The sequence below is a fragment of the Bos mutus genome, chromosome 24, assembly GCF_027580195.1.
Source record: "Bos mutus isolate GX-2022 chromosome 24, NWIPB_WYAK_1.1, whole genome shotgun sequence".
NCBI classification, from domain to species: domain Eukaryota; kingdom Metazoa; phylum Chordata; class Mammalia; order Artiodactyla; family Bovidae; genus Bos; species Bos mutus.
In genome coordinates, this window is record NC_091640.1 from 789,391 (window position 1) to 816,071 (window position 26,681).

The 26,681-nt window shown below is 59.5% G+C and overlaps 1 protein-coding gene across 2 annotated transcripts; it reads right to left on the reverse strand.

Annotated features, from left to right (window-relative positions):
- Positions 1 to 1,093: 1,093 nt before the first annotated feature.
- Positions 1,094 to 26,344, reverse strand: CTDP1 (CTD phosphatase subunit 1). Of its 2 annotated transcripts, XM_070362055.1 has the most exons (13): positions 24,314 to 26,339; positions 21,502 to 21,585; positions 20,904 to 20,997; positions 19,579 to 19,707; positions 18,011 to 18,161; positions 17,042 to 17,132; positions 15,336 to 15,502; positions 13,593 to 14,570; positions 13,214 to 13,355; positions 12,436 to 12,636; positions 7,558 to 7,720; positions 6,213 to 6,364; positions 1,094 to 1,893 (listed from the first exon to the last, which is right to left on the reverse strand). In XM_070362055.1, the coding sequence occupies exons 1-13, from the start codon at positions 24,346 to 24,348 to the stop codon at positions 1,752 to 1,754; spliced, it is 2,529 nt and encodes an 842-aa protein (XP_070218156.1). In that variant the 5' UTR covers positions 24,349 to 26,339; the 3' UTR covers positions 1,094 to 1,751. The 2 variants fall into 2 exon arrangements, with proteins under 2 accessions (XP_070218156.1, XP_070218157.1); XM_070362056.1 differs by lacking the exon at positions 7,558 to 7,720 and having other exon boundaries at positions 24,314 to 26,344.
- Positions 26,345 to 26,681: the final 337 nt, after the last annotated feature.

Sequence of the window (26,681 nt, forward strand, 5' to 3'; positions counted from 1 at the left end):
ACTGGATCACCAGGGAAGTCCTGGGCAGCAGTTTCAAAATGGAAACACTTTATTTAGAGAGCAGGCTGTGCCTCTGTCTGTGCACACATGATCCGTGTGAGGATGAACCGCGGGGAGGGAGTCAGGATCCAGGAGAGAGGACGAACCATGGCGGGGCAGTCAGGATCCCAGACACCTGAGCATCTGGTGGACTTCTGGACCCAGCTGTACCTGAAGCCACACCTCACCTCCTAGACAAGTGAGTCAACAGAGGAAGACAAGCCCACTGGAGCTGTGACTGTTACTTCCAACTGTTGCATGTGAGGATACGGCCATAGCCAGCCCTCACCTTTAACCGGTGATTACCCCAGAAAATAGGAAGAGAAAGGTTTGCCCTGCTGCTGACCTAGAGTGGAAGCAGGCCCGCTTTCTGCGTCTGGTGGCTCAGCAGTGCTGCCGCCCATCCATGCCTCAGACTGGCTGACGCCCCAGGCCCCGGCTCTGCACTGCTCCACAGGCCTGCATGTTTCTCAGGCCTTCCTGGGCTCCGTGCCTCCACCTGTAGGCCAACCCAGGGTCACCAGGAAGGGCCAGAGGGCCGTCTTAGGGGAGGCACGAAGGTGAAATCGCTCTCGTACTGCCCTGCGTGTGGAGGCCGGAGGCAAGCGCCTGGGGTCTCAGGTCAGCGGTGCCAGGCGGGCTCTCATTGGAGCCATCTGAGCACACAGGCCTCCAGGTGAGACCCGAGATCCCGGGAACAGGACCACGCTGTCCATGCTGCTGGCTGACAAGCCGTACTTGATGAATTTTACAGTCTTGTCAGCTCTGAGCTCCTAGGATCAGAATTGCTCTGCTTTCCTTCGGTGTTGGATCTAATTTTCATAAATCTATTAGAAACAGCAGCGGTCCTTAGCTTTTCTAAAGCTTTGGTGTGTACAGAACGAGCAACAGCCATGGGCCAGCTTGGGAGGACCCTGCTTCTCCATCCCAACGTCCAAGGCCCTGCTCACTCACCCATGAACCTCCCCACGTCTCTGCCCACGACCTCCCTGACCGGCACTGGGGTGGGGCGGCAGGTGGCTGGACCCTGTGAGGAGGGAACGGGGCAGGGAAGAAGGCTTACAAAAAAGACTTTTATTAAATGAAAGAAAAATCTGTTTGGTGGGTCACATATGAAATAGATATACAAAACTTTACATCTGATCTCACAAAGGAGCCGAAGGCGTTGGCCTTTGTCCCGATGCCCATGGGAGTGAGGAGGCGGCCTGGGCGCGAAGCCACGGGACCTGGTGTCAGCAGCCCCCACGGGCCACAGTGCGCTGGGCGCCCTGGCCCATCCGCGCTCGGCGCAGGTGTGTGCATGCCACGCAGCCTCACTTAAACCCCGCGCGCCACCGCTTCCGTCAGGAGAGCCAGGACGCCGGGCTCCTGCGCACCATCCCCTGAGTCTCGTCGGGGCCCCAGGCCTCATCCTAAGTGACGTGCTGTGGCATTAACGGCACAAGTGCCCCCGCCTCTGATGACAGACCCCACGCTCCAGCCCACACCCCTCCTCTGATGACAGACCCCACGCTCAGTCCTGCCGTGTGGCCCGGCTGAGCTCAACGACGGTCTGTGGCGTGGCCTGTACTCCCCACGATACTGTCCTTAACAAGTTGGCCTTCCTGTGGTAAAACTTCTAAAAACACCTATTTCTGCAAAATAATGTTTCTGCAGGTGGAGCTCTGCAAACAGACACGTCCTTCCATGGGTGAGCTGCAGGCCGTCCCAGGTCACATGAGGTCACCCAGCTCGGCCTCCAGCGCAGCCGCCATCTCGTCTGCTTCCGAGCTGCCCCCCTCCTCGTCCTCGCAGCTGGACGCCCCGCTGGACTCGCTGGCCGCGTCCTCTTCGTTCAGCTTCCTCTTGTGGCCCCTGCAACAGAAGCAGATGCACCGTGAGACGCTCCCAGCCCTGACGGCCAGGACCCACAGCAGGTGACACAGTGACTGTGACGCCCGAGGACAGGAGAGGGCAGGGTGGGACAAGCTGCTGGAAAGGGACATGGGGACAGTCGCCAGCAGACAGGTTCATGGTTTAGGCCTATAATCTATTTTGAGTTAATTTCTGGATAAATTTCTGACTGTGGCCAAGACTATCTTGCATTTGACATCTAATTGTTGGAGCACCATTTATCGAAAAGGAAACTTCAGTTTTATAAGAGTATGTACATCCCCTGACACACACCTCTGGTTTGGGAAAACCTTCCAGAAAGAAGAAAACCACCAAAAGTGCATCTCTCTGAGCCACAAAAGGCACGGCCAGCAGCCACACACAGGACGACGTCGTCTGTTACTCAAGCTCTACCACAAAAATGCTTCTACAACAGACAATAAATGATCTAATCGTGAGAAACATGCCCCAGACAGAAAGCAACCACCGACTCCCTCAAAAGAGAAAACTCAAAAAGGACAATAAACACTAAAAAAATAGTTCGACTTAATTGGAAAGTGAAACGGAGGTGCAGTTAGGAAGCACCTCACCCCTCAGGCTGGCAGGATTGGGGGGAGGCCCTGGGCCTTGCATGGGAGCGGGACTGGCCCTGGGAAGCGAGTCCCCGAGCCGGGACGTGCAGCAGGCACGTCTCCCTGTGAGGAGACACGTCCCCGGACAACCTCCCAGCTGCATCCAGCGAGGTGCTGCGGGGTGGGCGCTGGATGGGAGCTCGGTACCCTCAGCTCCTCGGCCGACACGCCCGCAGCCTGGCACCCAGAACCGCCCCCCACCGCGAGGTCACACTCCCCCACACTGAGCTCAGAGGCTGAGAGTCCCCCACATCCTGTGCCTCCAGCCCCGCCCAGAGGGACACATCCCAGAAAAGGAGTGGGCGCCGGACACACGCGTCTAAGTTGCGGACTTTGCTCTGCACCAGGTAAGCAAAGCGTCACTCTGGATGCTCTTCTGTCGTCATGGCTACAAGAAGAGCTGCAGGCAGAACAGCCTTGGGGTGAGACGCATCTCTGTTTAAAAAACCACTCTGTTTTACGCTGTCACTTACAGAGAAACGTGAGGCGGTGGGATGAGGAGACACGTGAACTGTGGGTCTCTGGGGCCTGAGCTCAGAGGCCTCGCGGAGCAGCCGGGTCTGGGAGGGCAGCGGGCCCCTAGGGCATCCTGCCTCACCCTAGAAACAGCCCTGCAGCAGCTGCACCCACCCGAGACAGGCTGACTCGGGACAGGGCACAGCCACAGGCCACAGCCGCCTTTCCAGTCAGTGCCCACAGCTGGAGCTGGGCGCTGGGCCCCGCAGGGGGGGCCAGGGAAGGGAAAGTCAACGGAAAAGAACCCGTTCTCTCAGGCCCCGTTCGCACCTTGAGGAGGCTAGGCTGGGAAGAGGGGAGGGTGCCGGGGCCTGGACACAAGGATGGGGCCAAGTGGGTCCCTGCGATGCTTCCAGGAAAGGCGCCAGCCAAGCTGGGGTCGGGCGCCGGGTGGGGGTACGCGTGGATGCAGGGCTGCAGCTCTCAAACCAAATCAGAGCAGACGGGGGGCCCCGGGCCGGCCTCCACACCGCAGGCTGACTCTGGACGTGCAGAGATGCTCGAACAGAAGGTGTTACTAAGTGTGATTAATCTGAAGCACCCAGATTATTACCCTTTGTCGAGTGGTAAACATGCAGATATGTTTCGAAATGACACGTAGAAACAGTTTTGAAAGACTGCTTAGTTCTTTATCGTTCAAACCACTGCAAACAACCCCAATAACCACATTCCTCACAGGGGTACCACCTCCCAGGGACAGAACTGGAGGTCGTGTGTGTGCACATGTGCACAGCAATAACACGTGTGCAGTGAACACACAGCCCCAGGTGGGTCCTGTTCAACTGTGGATGCTGGCCACCAGGCAGGTGGTGACCCAGGCCCCACCCCAGCTGCACGGCCTCAGCTGCAGCGAGACCCTGGGGTCATGGGCTGTCCCTCCAGCTCCTCCTCGGCCACCTTCCACTCCGTGTGCTGGGAGACCCCCAGTGAGTCACCAGGGGTGGGGTGGGGGGGTGGGCAACCTTCCTGGAAGTAAGAAACACGAGGTGCAGAGACCCTCATGCACCCCAGGGTGTTTCAATGAGGAGCTGAGGCCATCAGCGGTGAGCCCCCAGGGGTGCAGATGGGGCCAGGCAGGGCGCCAGGGCAGAAGCACAGGTCCCCACAAGGGTACTCCGGGCTACTTGTCGATAAAACCTTCTCAACTGCATCTGGAGACACTGCTGCAGGGGCGCCAGCCCCTCCACTCTCAGGGCCACGGCCCCGATGGACTCAGAGCCGGGAAGACGTGAGCCCCAGGGAGACGCCAGCAGCCGGCCGGGAGGGGGGACACCACAGCCTACTGCAGCCTCCGCTCAGAGACGAGCGCCAACTTGCTGAGCCCTGGGGGCTCCACAGGAGGAAGGCTCGGGGACCGTGGGGTCCAGTAGGCGGGCTTGCCCCGGATGAAAGTCAGGCCACAGGGGCAGTGCCCACTGGTGGAACAGGCAAGCCTTCAGTCCCGGTTACACGCTGTTTGGAATAATCTCACGTCCAACACAATTGAGTTTTAGTGCTTAAATTACCTCAAAGGCTGGAAACAGCTGCAAGCCATGGTTAATAAAGGCCTATAATTGAGACCAGCTTCCTCTCCTCCCAGCAGAACAAGCAATATTTGTGTTTTGTTTCCACAACCAGCTGCACAGTTCCCTAGGGAAACGCTAACAGATTTAATTTGGAGAAAATTTAAGGCCCGAGAGTCATCTCAAATTTGATGTAGAATAAAGCAACAATGTGAACAGGACACAAACACCCATGCAAACTTCCTCCCCCAGGGTCCGCTGTCTGAGCACTTTGCTGTGGAAAAGCATGTAGACCCACACCTAAAGTCTGCTGTTTAGTAAATACTAAATAAAAAATTGTTATTTTGTATCAACACCTAACCCAGATTAGACAAAATCCATAAAGCACGTATGTTTGAACTGCTGGTTACATCTCGCTGGGTGTTTTGGCAAAAATAAAAGGGCAGTGTTGCACCTGGTAAGGTCACTAGTTCGCCATCAAGGCCACATCGGGTGCACGTGTGTGCACGCGTGTGTCTGTGTGGACAGGTCTGTATTCCGCCGCTGTCCCAGCTGCACTCACAGTGGAGGAGATGGTTATTTCCGTGCACGTGGGCATTAAGTGGAGGTTATGACGGGCGGGTGGGAGGACAGGGCAGTGTGCCAGGAACAGGGCATCAGGAGGGAACAGCGGCCTGCTGCTACCAGGACACAAAAGGACCTGAAAAGAATGTCTCATTTGGAAACATGGGCCATTATTACAAAAATGAGGAAACACCTGATCTGATCCAGCAGTACTGGCAAACCCTGAGCTGAGCAACCCAGGAGCACCCGCTCTGTGGTGTGGAAGGCAGTTGGGGCCCCGAAGCCGAGCGAATGCCACCTCCTGGGTGGGCTCCCGCCCGGCCCAGCCACAACAGAGGCTCTGAGCGTCTTCAGAGATGCACATGTGGGGAGCGTACCATGGCACCAGGGTCCCGGGGCACGCAATCTGGGTCAGGACCACAGGGTGAGAGGGCACGCTCCAAGAAAAGCTTATCCAGACCTCATGTGCTCGACCGTTTCTGAAAAGCCTGAGTGTGTTTCATGACAAAAGCAGCTTTCTGAGCCCTTGAGGGATGGAGCACAGGGCTTCCCCAGCCTTCACGCCCGGTGTAGACGCGGGGCCCACGACGCCTGCACCCCTCATACCCTCCGCCCTGACGGCGGGACTCCCCACGTGCGAGAACACGGAGTCAAACTATCGTGTGCAGCCGATCACCCAGAACAGAGTTCACAGTTCTCTCCTTGACCCACGGAACAGCATTCCTAGAAAACGGGGAAGCACAGTGTGCCAAGCGGGCTTCTGCAGCGGAGGGCGTGGTGCCACCTCCGCCTGCTGCGGGGCACTGGCCTGTGCCTGCCTGAAAGGGCCGCACTTTTTCCTCAGGTCAGTTCACCTACAGGACGGCCTGGGAGTCAGACCATATGGCCAGGAAAACACAGATGCAGACACCCACCGGTGCTCACACAGCGAAGCCGGACCCAGCCTCCTGCTCAGAAAGCAGGGAGGCCTCTGCCCTCTGGGGACCCCCTCAGGGTTCCCAGCCCTCCTATCAGGGTCCCCGATGCCGGGAAGACCCAACAGGATGGCGCGCGCTCACCACGTGGGAGGCGCCCGGCCCGCACTCACCTGAGCCCCCGGTTGTCCCCGGCGCTCCTCTCCAGCCGGCGCCCCCTTGGCGCCCCCAGGGCCTCGGGCGGGCCACGCCCCGGCTCCTCCTCCTCCGGCGGTTTCTTCTCACTGTCACTGTCGTCGCTGCCCTCGCCCAGGATGTCGTCCACCTGACAAGGGGCCGAGCGTCAGCACAAACGGAGCACTATCCCAAGGAACCCGCCTGGCGGCCCCTCCCCAGGGCGGGTCTCAGTGCTGCCCGCTCCAGGAGGACATGCAGCAGCTCCTGCAGCTCCGATGTGGGGTCTGCCCGGGAGGGAAGGGGCGGCCCAGGCTGTGTCCCCTCCCCCACCAAGAACTCCAACACCCAACAAGTCACCATTTCTGCCGGAGCCCCGAGTCAGGGAGGCCCAGCGCCCAGGATGACGGCCGGTGCCCTCGGAGCCCCGTCCTGGGTGTGTGTCCTGCACACCTGTGCACCCCACGGCTCTAAGGGGCCCACTTCCCTGCAGAAGTCGTGGACACACAGTGGACGGTGGGGACGCCTTGGAGGAAGGCCCTGGAACCTGGCCCGGCCAGGATTAAAAACCCTCTGATGAAATTTGGGCGATGGGGGTGAAGGAGGACATCCCCGCCCCCAAATAGAGCAGCTCTGAGCAGGGACCACAGCCACGGCGGAGGGCTCAGACCAGCGACATCTCCAGTTGCAAACCTACACATGCAGCTGAGAAGGGACAAGGCACACGCACCCACGAGTTCAAGCACACACACGCTGCGCCGACAGTTCAAGGGCTGGCTTTGCTGTTGGGCCCACAGGGTCTTCCAGGCGTCCCTGGTAGCACAGATGGTAAAGAATCTGCCTCAACGCAGGAGACCTGGGTTTGATCCCTGGGTCAGGAAGACCCCCTGGAGAAGGCAATGGCTACCCACTCCAGTATGCTTGCCTGGAGGATTCCAGGGACAGAGGAGCCTGGTGGGCTACAGTCCACCGGTCACGAGAAGTCAGACACGACTGAGGGACTACCGCTTTCGCAAGGCCTCCACACGTAATACACCCTCTTTGTTAAGCTGAAGGCCTCCATTTCTCCCGTGAAACGCGAGAATGCCCACGAAGGGAGGCAAGGCAGGACTCCTGTGCTCACAGACAGCGCTCACTGCTCCAAACAGAACCACACGTCCACAGACACAAAGCACCCGGACTGTAAGAGAGCCTGCAGTCTCCTCTGAGAAGCTGCCCACAGCCCACAGGCGGGGCGCCATGGTCCCCAGGCGGGGTCAGAAAGCTGCCTCCTGCACTGCCCGCACACTGGCCAGTCTCGCCCCACTGAGCCGCCCCCGCGGCCAGAGGGCAGCGTGGGCTCACCTCCTTGTCCATGCTCTCTAAGTCCTCCTTGCACAGCGTGTACAGCGGCATGGTTTCCGACATGCTGGGCTGGCGCTTCCTCCGTGAAGGACCAGGCTGCTCCCCATCCTGACTGTCTGGCAGGTCATCACCAAACACCTGCTGGGGGCGTGGCTGCACCGCCCTGAAAGGGAAGTCACAGCCCATGAGGACAGCCGGCCCGAGCCTGACTCTCAGGACAGGTACACACACACACGGTATACATACACCCAGGGTACACACACCCACCTCGGGTACACACACACACACCCCCACCCACCCACCCACACAGGGTATACATACACCCAGGGTGCACACACCCACACACACACACAGGGTATACATACACCCAGGGTGCACACACCCACCTGGGGTACACACACACACACAGGGTATATATACACCCAGGGTACACACACCTACCTGGAGTACATACACACACACACACACACAGTATACATACACCCAGGATGCACACACACCCACCTGGGGTACACACACACAGGGTATGCACACACCTGGGGTACACACACCCAGGGCACACACACACACCTAGGGTACACACACACACACACACACACACACAGGGTATACATACACCCAGGGTACACACACCCACTTGGGTACACACACACAGGGTATGCACACACCTGGGGTACACACACACAGGGCGCACACACACACCCACCTGGGGTACACACACACACAGGACACACACACCCAGGGCACACACACATACAAGGTACAAATACACACACAGGTTATAAACATACCCAGGGTAAACCCACACACACCCCCAGGGAGTGCACACACACACACACACACACACAGTATACATATTCCCAGAGTACACACACACACCCGGGGTACACACACAGGGCATACACACACCTGGGGTGCACATACACAGAGAATATACATATACCCGGGGTATACACACACCCCCCCTCAGGGTATACACACACACACAGTATATAAACATACCTGAGGTACACACACCCCCACCCACACAGCATACACACCCGGGGTACACATACAGAGCACACACACACAGCTGTGAAGACACACACTGCCTCGTGGGTGGTGCCTACTCAGCTTTCATCAGTCTGTATTTACGAAACTAAAGCCCAGCAGGTCCAGCCAGAATGCGGCAGGTCAGGCTCTCCTGTCCTCGGGCTGAAAGCAGACACTGACCTCCTCTCTCACCAACAAACCACACCACTCAGCGCCGGTCTGGCGGGGTGGACAGGGAGGGTGAACACTTGCCCAGAAGCCAGCGCGGGGGGATATGCCCTCCGTGTGAGGTCAAGCAGCCACAAGATCTCTGTACGGTCCCACATCAGGTCACATCAATAACCACAGCTCTCATGAGCGTGGAAAAACGGCAATGGTATCCTTTTACTAAAGACACGCCCGTCACAGCCTCCCTCCAGGTCCAGAACGGGAGAGGAGGAACACGAGTGTCCTCCGCGGGAGGCGGAGGCCCGGGGCTCCCAGGACCCTACGGGCACCGCCAAGACGCTCCCTCCTCCAGGGACAGGACGAGCTCGGCCACGACTCCCGCCTCGTGGCCGCCCCTGCCAGATGGCAGTCACACCGGGTGGGCGAACAGCAGGAGGGCACCTGCCCTCCATCAGCCAGAGATTCCCCATAATGCAAACAAGCCACGGTTCTCCATACGTTTCTTTTCTACTTGGAAAACAGTCGTGTGTGCCCCCATGGACTGTAGCCCTCCCTCCAGGCTCCTCTGTCCACGGGATTCTCCGGGCAAGAACACTGGAGTGGGTAGCCATTTCCTTCTCCAGGGGATCTTCCCGACCCAGGGATAGAACCTGCGTCTCCAACACTGCAGGCATATTCTTTACTATCTGAAGCACCAAGGAACTGGAAAATAGTTGCTCTTCATTAAAAAGGTGTTAGCATACAGAGGTTTGCTGTCTTAAAAAGAACGAGAAGTAAGTATTTTAAAGACGTCTCTACTCTGTCTCCTAACATGGCGACCACCAGTTGCCTAAGCCCCGCCGCTCCCACGGGCTCTCGGCATCCCACGCTGCCTGCACGACTCCCCAGGTGGGAACACCTGCGCCACCTACAGAGACTGGGGGGGTCAGACGGCCACAGACCACTCCCCGCCCTGGTGTTAGCAAGCCCACAGCAGCCCCCATGGCCAACCCAGGAGAAACAGAGATATGCACACGTTTACAGCGGCCCTGTCGCTCAGAGTCTAGAGCTGGACATGCCCCTGATGTCCTCAGCGGGTGGACAGTCACAGAAACTGCCGCACCTTACACCACGACGCCCTCTGAGCAGTCGACACAGTGACGCTGGGGCAGAGTCTCCAGGAAGCTGAGCCGGGCAGAGCTACATGGCGCCAGCCCGCCAACCTGCGCTCTCTCACGACAGGACAGGGACGGACACAGACCAGGGGGGCCGTGCACGGGAGGCTGAGGGGGGCAGGGGGCTGGTGGGGGTGGGCAGGGAGGCTAGGGGTGGCCGCTCCAGGTCTGGACCGTCGGGGCAGGCATCTCGGCTCTATGTGGGCTGCAGGTCTGGAGATGTGGCCACTGAGGGGAGATGGTTAAAGGGTCCTTGGGCTCTCTGTCATTTCTGTTAACTGCCTGTTCCCCTACAATCATCTCCAAAGAAAACCTATACTATAAAAAACAAGACATTCACAACCTGCAGCATACAGCTAACAAAGGGCATAGAAGAAGCTGTTTCAGTGGCTGACCCACTGGGAGACGCATGTGAGGCATGCTGCCGTGGCCCCGATCTCGCACCCTGCTCATGGCCCCAGCCCAGTGACCCCATGGAGCCGTGCCTGCCACACAGGCAGCCTGGACCCGTGCCCCAGCCCGGTGGCTCTGAACAGCAGCTGCTCTCCCCTCCACGGTCCCAGCAGTGACCTGCACATGGAGATCCCGTGTGAGAGGCACTCCATCCATATTCCCCAAGGACCTCTGACTCCAGGCCCCTCGCGGGCTGGCACCTTAGCCCAGAACCAGAACATCAAAGCAGGAGGTCTGAGACTTAAGACTCCCAAACAAGTATCAGACGGAAGCAACTGCCCAACGGCTGTGGTGTCCGGTCACAATCGGGTCTGCCCTGGGGTTCCGGATCAGAACGTGGCCGGCACGCCGCCCCCGGGAGTGTAGCCCACCCTGCCCTTTGCACACCCGTGGGCTACACGCCGCTACCTCCAGGAAACAGGACCGGAAAGGGTGGATGGCCCAGGGGGTGGCCTAGCTGGGCGCTTGGAGGTGAGCCCGGCACCCCGTCGGGCTCACCCTCACAAGGAGGAACCTCAGAGATGGAGCTCACTGCAACACTTCAGAGAACAGCTCGGTGTAAGGATGAGTGCATAGCAAGCACGCGCTACGCGGCGACAAGCAGGACATGCCACACACGCGCGGAGTGCGAGGAGTGAGAAGACCAGCTTCACAGAACAAGAGCCCCGTGAAGCTTCTGGGATGACAGAATACAGAGCTGCACCCCAAAACCCAAACGCTGTTTAGGATAAGCTGCACGAGTTACTATAGAAACACTGGGCTGCTTTTGTCCAGACGGCGCACCCTCCATAGACATGCACTGAGGCCAGCGCAGCTCCAGGGCCCTCAACCCACCACCCGAACACCTGCTCTCCGTCAGGAAGGACCTGACAGAGAACACAACGATCACCGCAAAGAAAACCCCAGCAGGCCACGTGTCCACACGGATGAGGAGATAGCACCGTTTGGCTGGCAGCACGGGACCAGCGTCTCCTGAACCCAGGCAGTGATGCAGCCCTCTCACAGCGACCGCCACCCAGGAGGACCAGGGCAGAACTCCCAGAAGCCAGCCAGGAAGAAGCATCAACTCAGGGTGTAAGACGACAGCCAGTGAGGTGGAGGCGGGTCCACAGGGCTGCAGAGGCCGGAGACGCGTCATAGCGTAGCCGTGCACCCGAGATGGGCCAGGGCCAGGAGGCTGCCGGGCGGGACCACGGAGCTCAACAAGCCTTGGGCGAAACAACAACTAACTCCCCCATTTATCAGAGTCACAGATGTCCACGACCTTTAACCCAGCCGGAAAGCAACTCCACAGGAACAAAAGCAGCACAGAGGCTCACAACGCATCTACTTAAATGATTAAATGTCACGTTGTCATGAAAAAAAAATCAAAGCTCTATCAGTGACCATGCTCTTGCTGCTGCTGCTAAGTCGCTTCAGTCGTGTCCGACTCTGTGTGACCCCATAGACATCAGCCCATCAGGCTCCCCCGTCCCTGGGATTCTCCAAGCAAGGACACTGGAGTGGGTTGCCATTTCCTTCTCCAATGCGTGAAAGTGAAGTCGCTCAGTCACGTCCGACTCTTAGCGATCCCATGGACTGCAGCCTACCAGGCTCCTCCATCCATGGGATTTTCCAGGCAGGAGTGCTGGAGTGGGGTGCCATTGCCTTCTCCGGACCATGCTCTTAGTTTCAAATAAAAAAAAACCACCAACCAACATCTAACTGAAACTGGCCTCAACCAGTGAGTGCATCCGTCTGTCCACAGCTGGAGCCCAACAGCAGGACAGACACACAGCCTACAGTCTCTAAGGCCCGTGTGTCTGTGCAGGGCGGGAGCTGCTCCCGACAGGGCAGCCCTGTGTCTCAGGGATGCAGCCGGCAGGGCAAGACAGGAGGGCCAGGGCTGCCTCCTGCTCCCTCACTGATCCTGGGCAGAGGAGGGCCACGTGTCCATCCAGGCGGAACCACGCCTTGTCCGGCCCAGCCCCACACCAGACAGGAGACTGTGCACCAGGCCTGCCCCACACGCAGCCTGCTCCTCGCAGCCGGCCATGGCTCAGGGGTGGCTCCCTGCGAGCAGATGGAGTACCTGAAGGAGGAAAGCCCTGCGTGGGGCAGGGCGCCAGGCGGCCCGGGGCCCGAGGTGGCTGTGCGGATGAGCTTGCCCGTGCTGGCATCGTAGATCCGGACTTCAGGACCAGGCGGAGCCTTCGGGTGCACAGGCGTCGGGTGGAACAGGGCGGCGGGGACCAGGCTCTGCCTGTCTGGGAAGGACGCGGGGCTGTCCTCCCTACGGGTGAGAAGGAGGGCCGTGTAAAGGGCTGGAACCCATGGGACCCCGGCAACCCCTCCCACCGGGACATCACTCTGCAGGGGGCATGTGGTTCCTGGTCAGGCCTGGGGCTCTGCCGCAGCCTTGGACACAGGCCGGCACTCTCGGCACTGCTGTCTCTCAGGCTGTTTGCAGCCCTGCCTGTAAACCCAGCACCTGCTCTCATGGAGAGGGGTGCCCGTGAGCCCTCTCCCCCAACACCGCGGCCCACACACCTCCGCACTGCCCTACCCCAGCCACCACCTCCCTCCATGTTGGACTCTGCAGACACCCCGGGACTTGACAGAGCATTCCCAGCCTCAAAACACCTGTAAACCAGGAATCATAGCAGAATGCTGTCTGGTGTCTTAGAAGCAGCGATTCTGCTCCTTCTCCAGGTGGCACCAGGGAGACGGGCTATCGGTGACATCCCGCTCAGCAGGGACAGGGGAGAGACAGGCAGGTGTCTCCGCAGATGGGAAGCTGCGGGCTGCAAGCGCTGAGCAGGCCCACCGCCCGCACCTGCTCGTCGGGGACCGGGCCGCCTGGAGCTCACCTCTGCGTCCTGCCCTGGTCATCGCGCAGCGGGAACAGCTGCTCCTCCACCCTGTCCCAGCGCTCGAGGCAGCTCCACAGCCAGTCGGGGTTGACCACGTGCAGCTGCCCGCACTCCTGGGCCTGGCGCACCTTCTCCGTGCCTGCAGGCAAGCTCAATCCACTCAGAGCCACGGGATGGGGGGCAGGGCGCCTCGGGGGCGGCAGGGACAGAGGGGAGAAGCTGGGGCTGGGGGCAGGGGCACAGAGGGGCGGGGCTGCTGGGGCTCAGGGCTGCTGGGGTTCAGGGTGGGGGACACGGAAGGGCAGGGCCGGGCGCTTCAGGCCTCGGGGACACCTGGACCCCCCGCTCACCAGCGAGCGGGCTGGGGGTGACTCACCGGCCCGCGCGGCGATGAGGTGGGTAGGCCGGGCCGGGTCGTCGGGGTCGAGCACGAGCTGGGTGAGGATGCGCGCGCCCAGCGCCCGGGCATGGTAGTGCTCCCGCGTGCGCTCCACGGGGAAGTTGGTGGGGTGCAGGCCGCTGAAGATGATAGCCACATCCGCCAGCACCTTGCTGCGCAGCTCAGGGACGATCTTGCGGATGTCGGGGGCCTCGGGGCTCTCGCCGCTGAGGAAGCGGTCATACTTGGCGTAGTAGTCGGAGTGCACGCGGGAGAGGATTTCCTCCAGGTGCACCAGGTGGTCGTCGTCGTCCGCGTCCTCCTCCTCCTCCTCCTCCATACTCTGGTCCAGGGACTCACCCACCGTGATGCCCGACTGCTCGCTGTTCTGGGACTCGGTCTCGGCCTCCTTGCGGTCGGCGCAGCCACCGCCCAGCGCGCACAGCCCATCCCGCTCTCCGTCCTCCTGCGCGTCCGCCGGCACGCCGGGGCTGGGCTCCCCGCAGTGGTTGGCGCCCGCGAGCCGCTCCCCGGCCGGACCTGGGGGGCCTCCCTGCAGCATGGCCTTCCCAGCGTCGCGGGCGGCCTGGGGCTTCCTCCGGGTCCGCCTCTCCCCGCTCTCCCCGTCGGAGGGGGCAGGCGAGGGCTGGCCCTCGGACTCGCTGCTGCTCCCGCTGTCGCTGGGCACGTCCGGGTCCGCGTCGGGGCCGGCTGGACCCCGCACAGGCCTCTTTTCTGGTGGGGTCTTTCCGCGCGGCAGGTTACCTGCCGAAGTCCCGCGGCCGTCAGCGGAGGGGGTGCGGGCAGTGGGCCGGGGGCCCCTCTCCTCCTCCTGGCAGGGCCAGCACCCCCGAGGGCCCGGGCCCCCGTTGAGCTCCCGGGCGGGCCTCCCAAGGCCGTTACTCTCCACCGTGGACGCTGGCCTTCCTTCCTCGGGGTCCCTGATGGACAGAGGCTGCTCTGCGGCGTCTGCACCTTCAGGACGATCGACCAGGTGAGGACACAGAAGACAAGGCCACCGTTACTCAGCGAGCAACAGGAAGCCTCCTGTGGACACACTGCCCGCCAGCCCGTGCCTGCGGTTCCAGTCACCTCTGGACGGTGGCACACACCAGGAGGCGGCCAGCGGGTGACTGCTCCAGGCTGGCCGCCTCGTTGGTCACTGGGTTAGGGGCTCCACAGGGTCCGAGACGTGTGGACCGCTCTTGGCTCCCAGGCTACGGTCAGAAGGCCCGTGCCTCAGCCGTGCGGGTCGCCCTGGGGCCTCCCTCCCCTCTGCCTGGCCTCAAAGTTCTGCTTCAGCCAGTGCAGCAGTTAACTGTATTCTCAAAATAATTTAAAAGCTAAAGATTATCAGAAACACTTTAAACCGAAACTTCAAACTTTCTCCAGACTTTGGGCTCGACTGGCCGGAGGGGCTCCGTGTAGGTCTGGGCAGGGTGCAATGGCCCTGCCTCTGCGGGAGCCCCCACACCACACCCCTGGGCCCCGCTGTTCTTTCCAGGGAGAACCAGGAAGAGGGGCAAGTTCAGATGCATTAAGTCAAGTAGCATTCTTCACTCAACTCAACAGGAAAGACGCTCAGGCTAACACTGTTACATTGAAACCACATAGTATCAGTGTAACAAACAAACTCACAGGACCTCTCTGAGGCTGAAACACAAATAAAGGAACAAAACCAAAAACAACTAGGAAGGAGCAGTAGCCACAGTTGAGAAGGGACAGCAGGGGCCCACCCACCTCTCTTCCTCGCTGGGGGCTCCCGGGGCGCAGACGGGGCATGGATGTCCCCAATGCCCTGGAAGTAGACGTATTTCTTCACGGTTATCAGGTTGGGGGCGAACTTCCAGACGTCTTCTCGGTCGTCGATGATGCAAACCATGGAGTCTCCACAGGGAAAGAGATTTCTGGAAGTAAATATGCATCACTAGTACCCTTTATGGAAGTCACCACCCGCCGAACATCTACATTGTCTCTCACGTGGAACCAAGGGAGAGCAGGCTAACCAGAACCAGGCATGAGCTGCACGGAAAGGCTTGTTTAAAAAACAAGACTTTCAAGATTTCCAGAGAAAGTGACACTGAGATTGCTAACACTCCTCCCGTGTCTGGCGCTCCTCCGGGCAGGAGCAGGACAGAGTGAGGCGTCAGGGCTGGGGAGAGCCCTGCCTGGGGGAGCTGGCGTGGACCGACAGGCCTGGCCGCGGCCTGACCCAGCAGGCCATCGGCCCGCGCCATGTGAGAGCTACCGGCTCCAGGCGGGAGACAGAGCCCCACTTGCGTCTCAGCTGGGCACATACGTGACGTCAGGACAGAACAGTGATGCTGGGGTGCCAGGGGAGCAAGGGTCCAGAAAGCCCGAGGGACACAGGCCCACTCTGGGGTCTCGTCACCTTGTTTCTGCCCCCAAGGCCGACATTCAGACAAGCAAGTGCGAAGACAGAGAGTCAGAAGATGGTGCTTCCTGCCCATCTTCCAGGCCTGAGGAACAAACCCAGCAGAAGCGCCTGCCACTGCTCAGGTTTTCCAGCTGCCACTACAGGCAGGAAGAAGGCTCACATGTCCGGAATGACTTTCCATGCGTCTGTTTCCACGGCACAAGGTGCCTACAGTGACTTACGCTGGTGATGCTTTCAGCACATCTAACTCCAGCAAGACCAGGGAACAGCTTGTGGCCAGAAACCTGCCTCACCAAGCACCCCCGCCTGGAGCTGCCAGGAGCCCTGTCCCTGGACACCCCGTCCTCAGGCAGCTTCTCCCCTGACAAGCATCACACCTTCCCTTGTGCCTGTATCTGCTCATCCAGATGCTCAACCTGTAAACACGAGCGCTGTTTCCAGACAAGTACTCCCAAGCTCTCTTATGTACTACAGACGTGAATAGGACATCCTAAACCTGAAACTCGAAATGTCAGCTAAGGGTCACCAACACCGGCCAAAAGACCACACCCGAGATAGGAGTATGTACCCCCTTATTGGGGGGAGGCTGCCTCTCTCTAGGTAGAAAACAGGGAAATTCCTTATACAGGCTGAGCAAGAAATTCGCAATATAAAACAGGCCTTCAGTGAGGGGTCGGGGGCCAGGACCGGAGGGGCCCGTGGGGTGGAAGGAGGCAGGACGCTGACGGCAGGGTCAGCATACGCAAGGCCCTGAAGGAACAAGGCCCCAGGGGCGGCCAGGGGGCTGCAGGCGCTCCGCCCCAGGCGCTCGCGCCCTCACCCCGTGCTCACTCCCACATGTGCGATCCCGGGCTCCAGCCTGAGCCCCCCAGGAGCCACTGCTGCCTGGACATTCAGGGAAAGCAGGGAAGGGAGAGGTCTAGTTAGAAGACAGTGGCTATCCACACGCCAGAGTGAACGCTGGGGACAGGGAGAGGAGATACGGAACCCGCAGCCTAATGCTCCAGATGCAGACTTTACAACCGGAAGTGCACAGCCAGGTACCTACCTAAGGTTCCCTGTTTTGGAAAACGGGTCAATACATTCATCCCTCGATAATATTCGATGAGAAAACAGCTTCTTCTCAGGATCTAAAAAGCCTTTGAAAAGCAAACAGGACACGGTCACGTGTCTGAGACGCGCTGCCATCCCACTGCGTGTGAGATGGGGAGACACGGAGCCCACCCCCCTTAGGGGAAGGGGATCGGTCCAGATGCTGACAGAGCCCCCACCCAGATGCTGCTGGCTCAGCAGGTGGGGTGAACACAGCTCAGTGCTGCCCCAGGAGCCCAGGGCCTGCCAGTAACCAGCACGGGGACCCCACACATGCCACGGCTCCCGAGAGGGGCCCGTGGCCTGTGCATGTCCTGGGCCGTCGTGTTCGTACAGCAGAGGGGAGAGCAGGGCATCCAGGCAGTGCTTTGAAACTCGCCCCTGACAGCAGGACTGCATGGACATGGACGAGGAAGCACCTGCCCAGCCACGCACGGCGCCAGTGCTCAGCTGTTCCCAGGCTCACTGAGTGCCCACCAGAGCCCCCGCCCTCTGTGACAGGACCCCAAGGTCACAGACTTGACACCCACGCCGACTGCTGTCTACTGAGACAGACATGTTCCCGGTGACCAGGCTGGCAGCCCCGAGGGTCTCTACCTGTATAAGAAAGCTCTTATAGAGAGCTCCTACTTCCCCAAGTGTCTGTGATCCTGACCAGCCTCTCCAGGGGCCGGCGGCGTGCAGCTGACAGAGGGACAGGGGCTTGCACTTGGGACTGGAGCGTGACTGCTGGCCGAGCAGAGCAGAGATTCTGGAGGACTGGCCTGCCCGCGCCCCAGCCACTACCACGGGGCCGAGGCCGAGTCAGGCAGAGCCTCTGACCTTCCCTCCATCTGCAGGACCCACCTTTGAGAAGGAGAGGAGCCAAACCCACACGCCGGCCGTTGAGTATCCAGAGTGGGACAAAACCCCATGGGCTGCTCACCTGCGATGGTGTGTGCGTACAGCCGGCTGCCGAATGTGAACACGTGCAGCTCGTACAGCCGGGCCACCTTCTCCAGGAACTCCTTGCAGTGGGGACGCAGGCGTGTGTGCAGCATGGGCTCTCCCCGGCCTAGCTGGAAGTGGAAGATGCCCTGCAGAGAGCAGGCCCAGTCAGAGGGCAGCGCTGACATGTGGCAGGTGACAGCCGCCAGGCTGGGGGTTATGGGGAGGGAAGTCACGGCAGCACAGCCTGCCGCGCCACACAAACGCCTTCCTCTCTCACACTCTGTAAGGGGGCTCAGCCTTTTCCTGCATTAACCGCCTGGGTGAGTACTCCGGATAATCACAGCGACTGCCCAGAATAGCCAGGTGACCTGTGATAGCTTCCTGTGACAACTATGGCGCCTTAGTTGTCTGAGGACCGGGCACCGGAGGCCTCACTAAGTGTCTCAGGATTCTGGTGGACACTCACGTCCCAACCATTTCACGAGCACCCTGGGTGGGTCACTTCACGCAGGGCAGGCAGCCAACCACCGCAGATTCCAGGGTCTATCCACAGTGCCTCCCAGAGCCAGAGAGGAAGGTAAGCTAAGAGCCCCACACAACTCAGCCTAACTTCCTTACGGTTATAAAATGCAACTCCACTGACTTACAGCACAAAAACAGGTCCATCTTTAGGAGACAGATGAGATCAGTAACTCCAACCTGCTCACACATGATCAACATGCACGTAAGTCTACTCTCCTTAGAAAGTTAAACTCTGATCCTTTTAATTCTGTTTATCATTCATTTTCCCAGTAATAATAAACTCAAAAAGAAAAGGAAATGACCCAAGGCATTGTTAAGTTTTCACTGGCTATAAATCTGTCACACTGTTCACGACAGGGCTACTCTGGTAAAACACTTGGGAGTCAAGATGGTACAACCACCACCGCCCCCCCCCACCACCAGCCCCACGCTCAGCGGTAAATCGTCTGGACACTGCAACAGAAAAATCCTCAAATCCCAAGTCAGGGTATCTGAGGTTAAGGGTTCAACCCACCTCTCTAAGTGCTGCCCGCAGGTCTGGGAGCTGTGGTGGTGGGGAATCGGGAGGGCACAGGGAAGCCCCCGGCAGTGGGCATGGTCCACGCGGCCCCAAGGACACCTTGCTATCACACATGCAAGCGGGTGTGATGCAACCGTTCAAACTCTTATGAAACGAATGGAAATGTCTGGCTCCGCAGCAGACAAGCCCCGAGTGGCTGCAGTTGCCACCCCGGCACCCCACCCCTGCCACCCAGCTCTGCCGCCCATGAATGCGGTGGTCGTGATAAGGAAACCCTGAGACACGTCCACAGGCGATGGCACAGACGGCATGGAGAGCTGTCACAGGACAGAAGATTCCACGACACAGAAACACTAGCCATCCGAACACCTGCACTGCTCTGTGGGAGAGAGGGTCCACTCCAGCCCCCACCAGCTCTCCACTGTCCCCCAGCGTGGCCATGAGCTCAGGGGCAGAGCCTGTTCGCTTCCTAAGCTGAACACCAGGCTCCTTCCCAGGACGGCAGTGCCGCCCGCGCTCACCTTGTTGGACATCTGCTGGCAGTGCTGCTCCGTGGTGTGGATCAGCGTCTGGTCCAAGTCCACCATGAGCACCAGCTTCCTGTTGCGGTGCAGTCGCTGCTGGTCTTCCCTCCCCAGCTTTTCTGCTTGCTACAGCCAGGGAGGCAAAGAGAAATGACTGAGGAAGGCTGTGTGGCGACAAGGTGACGCTCCGTCTTCTCAGGAAACAGAACAGGAAGCTGGGGGTGCCCGCTGCACCCACGCGCCCAGCAGCCCGGAGCCGATGCCCTGGTGCCTGAAGCCCGTTCCATTTGCTCGAATGTCCTCAAGCCAGTCTGACCGTGACCGCATCTGGTTACATGTGGACCAGTGATCGGGGCGGGGGCGGGGGGGAGAGGCAAGAGGCTGAGTCTATACGGACTCGCTCAGGGCGGGGCGCTGGAGGACTGAGACTCTGTAAGCCGCGGGGCGGCTGCGGCCGTCCTGATGAGCGACAGGAATCCCACCTTGTGCTCCCGAAAGAGTTTATGCAGAAAGGCCAAGAGCTACTCTGTTACAGCAGAAACAGCGGGAACACTTCCTTCTCTTTTCTACCTCAGACTTCCTTGTTTTGTCTTAAACATACGCTTACGTACTTATGCTTAGATTTCAGTAATTCAGAGAAGTCAGAATCACGTCTCTGGCATTGTCTTTTCCACAAAATACAAAGTAGGCCTGTGTCGTTTACAAGCACAGTGCTTCGACTGACAGCTTACAGAGACGCAGAGCTCCAGGGCTCCCTCAACAAGACAAGAAGCCAGTGCCCTGTCCTGGCGAGGCTCGCACACGTGGGGGCCCTGACCCAGCATCAGGCGGCTTCTGGCCAGCACAGCCACGTGACTCTCGCAACGTAGAAGAGCAAGCTTTCTGTTCCCAGACCTCCCTGCAGCACGCGCACGTCTGCTCGTGAAAGCATGCACTGGGCCCCCACGCCCACGTTGCCAGCACCACTTAGCCGACACCGCTTACTTCCTGCACAGCCCTGCTCCCAGGCAGGGGCCTTCCGGTGCCCCCAGCTCACGACCCCGCCCGGCGGCCAGGGTTCCCCGCCCAAGGCTATCTTCCCCTCTGAGCCCAGGCTCTGGGGGAAGCATCCCGGAGAGCTCCCACCCCAAAGGCAGGGAGATAACAGGAGAGGCACAGCCCCCGTCCCGCGGACAGGCCGCTTGCTTCACACGGACCATCCGTGCACTGTGGTCACTTGGGATAGTGACAAGAACAGGCCTGCCCCTCCGCCCCCACCCCCACCCTGACTGAGGAGTGCCCCCAGGACCACCCTCCCAGCCCCGGCTCCCCAGGACACCTACCTCGGAGCTCACCATGAGCTCGGGGACGCTGTGCACCATGGACACGGTGGCCGTGGACAGCGGCACCTGCGGCCGCCCGTTCTCGCTCTGCAGCCTGCGGGGAGAGGGGCGCTGAGGCTAGGGCTCTAGCTCGCTAACTCACGGGGACTTCAGCTTGGCCTAATTCTAGTAGACGTGCACCACGGGCCTAGTGCTGAAGTGTCCTCCCCGTCTGGAAACACAGGAGCACTGAGGAAGACTAAGTCACACTCACAAAGTTTCCTTTGAAAATAAAGACGGTCCCAGAGGCCCACAGTGTGAGAAACAGAAGGGTCCACACGGCTCCACACGCGCGAACCAGGGACACCCTCGACCACGGGGGCAGACGTGCCCAGGCTGAGACACGCCCAGGCGAGAAGTCCAGGCCAGGTCCAGGACGGCAGTCCCACAGGGACAAGGAGGAGGGCTCGTCGCAGCTCCTCCCACCACACCGGGGTATGCGCCTCCCGAGGAGGCAGCCCAGCCCGTGGCGTGTGGGGGACAGCGGGGCCGCCGCCTGCACCCAGCCCTTGGCCCTCGCCCCCACAGGCCCCGCTGCTCCCAAGCCGCCAGCACTTACTGGGTCAGGTCCTGGCCACACTCGGCGCACAGGCCCTTCATGACGACGGGGTGACTACATCCTTCTAAGCGCACCAGGACTGCCCTGGAAACGGGGGAGAACAAGCACACATCAGCAAGAGCTGCAACCCCTGGGCTTATTGGATGCCCCAGGACTGCAGGGGGTCACGCCGCCCCCGAGCCACCTCTCTGGCGATAAAGTGAAGGGCTTTCCCCTCCGTGGGTCCTTCACGTGAAACACAGCAAAACTACCTACGGAACAACAGAAAGGACTCAGGATGTCCTGTCAGATAACAGAAAACTGTCTCAAAACGCATGAGAAGCTTACATGGGATTCTCCTATGGTTTCTGATAAACAGCTTAGAAAAACCGAAACGTTAATATGACAAGAAACAACTCGTTAAAATACAGACAGATAATAAATGATTCTTGTCTCCCGTAGTCATTCCCAGTCTAGGAAAAGGCTGTGATTAATCTAAATTTTTCTGACAGGACTAACATTCCTAGTTTTCATAAACACAGAAATTGCTATTTTCTTTGTACATTCACCTCAAACCCTGGTGGCCTGGCAGCGGTCTCTGAAGCGGGGCTTTCAGCTCCGCAACCTGATGGCTGTGGGTCAGCGTGCCAGGCAGGCCAGCGTGGTCCCACCTCCCAACCTGGCGGGTGTGGGCCCGGGCGCCCAGCATGGGGGGCCCTCGGGTTGATCCTCACAGACTCTCTGAGGCCTCTCCCGCCTCCCGGGCAGCGCCCCATCCCTGCTGTTCATGACCCGGCTCCCCGTGCCCCCAGCCGTGTCCCCCCCAAGGCCTGTGCTGGGCTGGCGGCACGGCCCCTTCCCTGAGGGGCCACCATCAGCGCCATCTCAACCCCTCCCCGAAACTGCCCCCTCTCCCTGACCCTAGACAGGCTGGGGGAGTGGATGAGCCCCTTTCCTGAGCACACACAGCTCCTCCAGGTGACCGTGCCCGTCAGCAGCGCCGGCGTGGGGTCCCGCCTGCTTCAGTCCTCGGTTCTGGGGGGAGGCCACTGCTGCCACGGCCCCCGCCCCCCACCTGGGACCCAACTGCATGACAGGGAGGGCGGATGGGGAGGATCCCTTCCTGCCAGGGACCCTCCTGCGCGCAAGGGGGGAACGGGCCCAGGATGCGCCTGAGACCGCGCAGTGGAGCTGGCAGGCAGACGGAGGCGCTCCGCTCCAAGTTGAGGGTGCCCTCCAGCATCTGCTCATGGGTCGGGGCGCTGTGGGCCCTGTGGCACCTGCACACAGCCTGTCGCCTGCCTCCTGGGACACCCACAGGTGGCGGGCGGGGGAGAAACAGTGACTGCTCATCCACCATCTCACTGATGCCACTCACGCTGCGGTCACAGGCCCCGCAGACCTGCTGCCCATGAGGCCACAGGGACACAGCGGCCGGTGGGCTCCCGGGCCAGGGGGCCCCCACACGCCACTCCTCTCAGCAGGTGTGGCTCGGGCTGACACTTGCCGGGTAAGTTGCAGGAACGCCCAGCCCACATTAGAGGGAAGCCGACCTGACAGTCACCTGTGTGTATCCACGGGAGGCTGCTCCCAGGACCCACAGGTACCAGAGTCGGGGGATGCTCTAGTCCCTTACGGAAAACGGCCTGGTGTGTGCACACGTCCTCCTGTATACACTGGCTGTCTCCCGGTCACTGGGGACACCCAACACAAGGTCAGCACTATCACAGTTGCTGGTATGCGGCAAATTCAAGCTCTGCTTTTTGGAACTTTCTGAATCCCTACTCTCACTGCTCAGATGTTCTGACCCAAAGTCAGCTGAACACACAGGTGGGGAAACTCGTGGACAGGGAGGGCCGACTGCATTTTCTGTAAGTTACAGGACCAGATCTGCCCCCCAGGGTCAGAGCTGGGTGTGACACTGTCTGTCCAGCTGACTTCGGCATCTCTGCTTGGGCTTAAAAAATATCCCCCCAAAGAGATGCAGTCCCCAGAGAGGGAAAGGGGGTCAGACAGGAGCAACAGCCACGGCCTTTTGGCACGAGATGCCCTCCCTCTTCAGCTCTGCAGACCTTGCCATGGGCAGGGTCGTTCTACCCTCAACCCACTGCACAGTCAAGGGACTGATGTGCTGTGAACTCTAGAAACACTTCAACCAAGGAGACGAGCCTCAGAATGGCAAGCCAGCCACCAACACAGGCCCACCTCCCCGGTGGGTGAAGAGAGGCCACGGGACAGGTGTCAGTGTGGTCCCCACACAAGGTATTCCCCTCAACACACAAGGACCAAGCTCTTCGGAGGCTTCTGTGCTCAGGCTTCTGTGTCTGCTCTAACGGGGAGCTCAGAGCGCACCGGCTGTGTCAGGGAGCGGGTCCCGGGGTGCTGCCAGGTGCTGGATCTGGGCGGGTCGGACGGGTGAGGGGCAAAGGGGCCTCTTCAGAGCGGTAAATGTCTGGCTACTGAAGAGCACTGGGGGGCGAGGCGTCCAGACCACGGCTGCACTGAAAGGAAGCAGGACTTCTGTGAGAAAGGCTGATTCCAGGGCTGTGTCAGGGAACAGGACCTGGAAGGGTGCCTGCTGCCTAGTCCAGGATAATCTGAGTGTTGAGAAAGTGACTGGAATGGACTATAATCCACTGAATAAGAACCCATGAGTCCACGCCAATAAGTTAGTTTTTCTTACAGTAGAAAGCCAACCAAGAAAGGAAGAAGAAATGAAGGAATTAAAAACATCACCAATGTACAATCCTGATACAAATAGCAGATTCAGACAGACAAGCTACCAGGCACAGATAATGCTAGTTGGACGTCAAGAAAAGACGCAAGCACGCACCTACACAGCCTCCTCCTGTGCCGGTCCTTATCCATCACCAGGCTTGTTTTCTGATTATTTTATGTGTATATTTTCCTTTCCTTTGGAGACTTCAATGTATCCACATGAATTGAAAAAAAAAGTAGACAAGTGAAAAGAAAGGACAAATAATTAACAGAAATACTTTCTGCTAACAGTGCCTTGTCAGAATATTTCCAAATCAAAATAATTTCACTCCACATATGCATTACGAGGACAGAAACAGACTCTTCCTTCGTCTACTTCCCCCACAGGGATGCTCCGGGTGAAATGCGGCCTAAGCAGACAACAGTGTGGAGAAAACCCGGGGAAGCCCAGCAGGGACAGGGCTGGTGTGTCAGAACCTGCTAGGACCTCGTCTCCTCCTCTGTCTAAAAGGTCAGAACAATCCTCGCTCTCCCTGACAGTGTGAGCGCTACAAAAACACGCAATCCCATCGCATGTCACAAGAGCGTCTGCCATTTCCACTACATCCAGAGACAAGTTCTCTAAGTTCCTGGAACTGTTCTTGCCAGAGAACCACCTCTGGTGTGGTCAGGATGAGGCCAGCTGATGACAGCGATGATGGACCCAAGGACAACTCTGGCCACAGAGCCTGGCTCTGGGCTGGTGCTTTACACACCCTCTCAGACCTGAGTTCCAGGAGAAATGCTACCACTGGTCAGAGTCTCAAAAGGCCCAGGGACAAACCACTGCAGTAAGATACCCCAAGACCTGAAATACCAAAAACACACAGAAAATTACCCACAGCTGGGAACTCATCACTAGGCCAGCTGCTGGGCTGACTGGCGGCATTACCTGCCTGGGCTCCCCTTGCTTTGCAGGACGGCTGCACGTGAAGGCTCGCTAGCTGCTGTGACCAGTAACCGGCCTGCCTGGGCCTTGGGGTCATTTCCGTGCAGTCAGAGTAACAGAACAACATGGAGCAGAGGTCTTTCCCTCAGGGGTTTTCTACCCAGTCAAAACGGCAGCATCAAGCAGCATGTCCATCGTTCAGGTGGTGGGTTTACAGGCTCCTTAGGGCCCAGGCAATGGTCAAGGAAGATCTGACTTCAAAGCAATGCTGAAAGCACCCCGGGGTGTCACACACAGCGAGCCTCTCCCTCGTAAGGCCAGGCGGATGGTTCTGGCAGTGGCCAGTGAGAGTGCAGCCCAGCCACCTCCCCTGCACTCTGCGGCAGGTACAGAAGGCTGAAGACCTGGCTCTGCCTCCAAAGATGAGAGAAGAGAAATGGATGCGGGATGAGGTGCCCAGGACTGCAAGGCAGGCAGAGGATGAACTTGCGCCACCAGGAGAGGAGCAGGGGCCGGTGCCCACCTCTCCAGGGGAGGGCCAGGGTGGGGAGAAAGGGAACTGAGCGCCCAGGGCACTGGCGCCCCCACAGAGGGAAACGGCACCCCAGCCACTGAACAGGAGGCAGGGATGCTCACCTGCCCCAGGTTTCCGTTCCTGCAATGGAAACCACACCAGTCATGTGTACACAACTTTGCGCACAACACTGGTCAACTTATAAACAAACAAACAAAAAATCCCTTCACAAGTTTAAAACATTGGGTACAACAGCAAGAGCCGACGATAGAAGGATACACTACTGCTTGCCCTGACCTACCTATGCCAGAGCCGCACCCCCTTCCTGAGCTATGCAGCAGAACTGCCAGGTTTTACAACCGCGCTTCACAAGGTTTACTATGACCTGAACAATTGCATGCCTCTCAACAATTAACGCTGTGACAACAAGCATGAAACACGCCTGCTTCTTCCTCTACGCGCTATGACCCCTAGTTTTCCTAACTTACAAACGTGACGTCTTGGGTGGAGACACCTGTCACAGAGAGAAAAGAACGCAACTGTCTTTCAAAGAGTGCAATCTCGGTGACACAGGGCTTTTTTTTTAAGTTTGCTGCCTCCGATCAGTAGATGACTAGCAGGGACTGTCATCCAGCCTTAGAAAAACAGGCAGAGGCGCAGCTGTGCGCCCTACCTTCCAAACTTCTCCCGGAGCGCAGCCCCTTCAGCGACAGCTCGGGAGACCCTCTCCCACCCAGTGCCCAGCCCAGGACCCGCTCCCGGCCCAGGCCCAGAGCTCCCTCCAGACCTGGCTTCCTTCCCCGTTACCACTCACCCGGGGCCACCACCTGGCCCGGCTGCGCGCACAGCTCTCGCACCACGCCCGCGCGCTCCGACCTCAGCCTGCGCTCCGCGCGCACGCAGCCTCCGGAGCCGGTGCGGACAGGGGCGGGACCGGGGGGCTGCGTGGAGGCGGCGGCCTCGCACACAGCCAGCACGGAGCCGATGCGGACGGCAGCGCCAGCCGCTACCCTCCACTGGAGTAGGCGCAGCGGCCCGGGG

What these genes read in the sequence shown, in the direction of transcription:
- CTDP1 (XM_070362055.1), bottom strand. Translation starts at nt 24,348, where the DNA reads ATGGATAAGGACCGGCACAGGAGGAGGCTGTGTAG. An exon ending in CACAGGAGGAGGCTGTGTAG is followed by an intron (nt 21,586 to 24,313) that starts GTGCGTGCTTGC and finishes CCCCGTTTCCAG; the next exon opens with GGCAGTCCTGGTGCGCTTAG. An exon ending in TCCAAAACAGGGAACCTTAG is followed by an intron (nt 15,503 to 17,041) that starts GTAGGTACCTGG and finishes ATTTACTTCCAG; the next exon opens with AAATCTCTTTCCCTGTGGAG.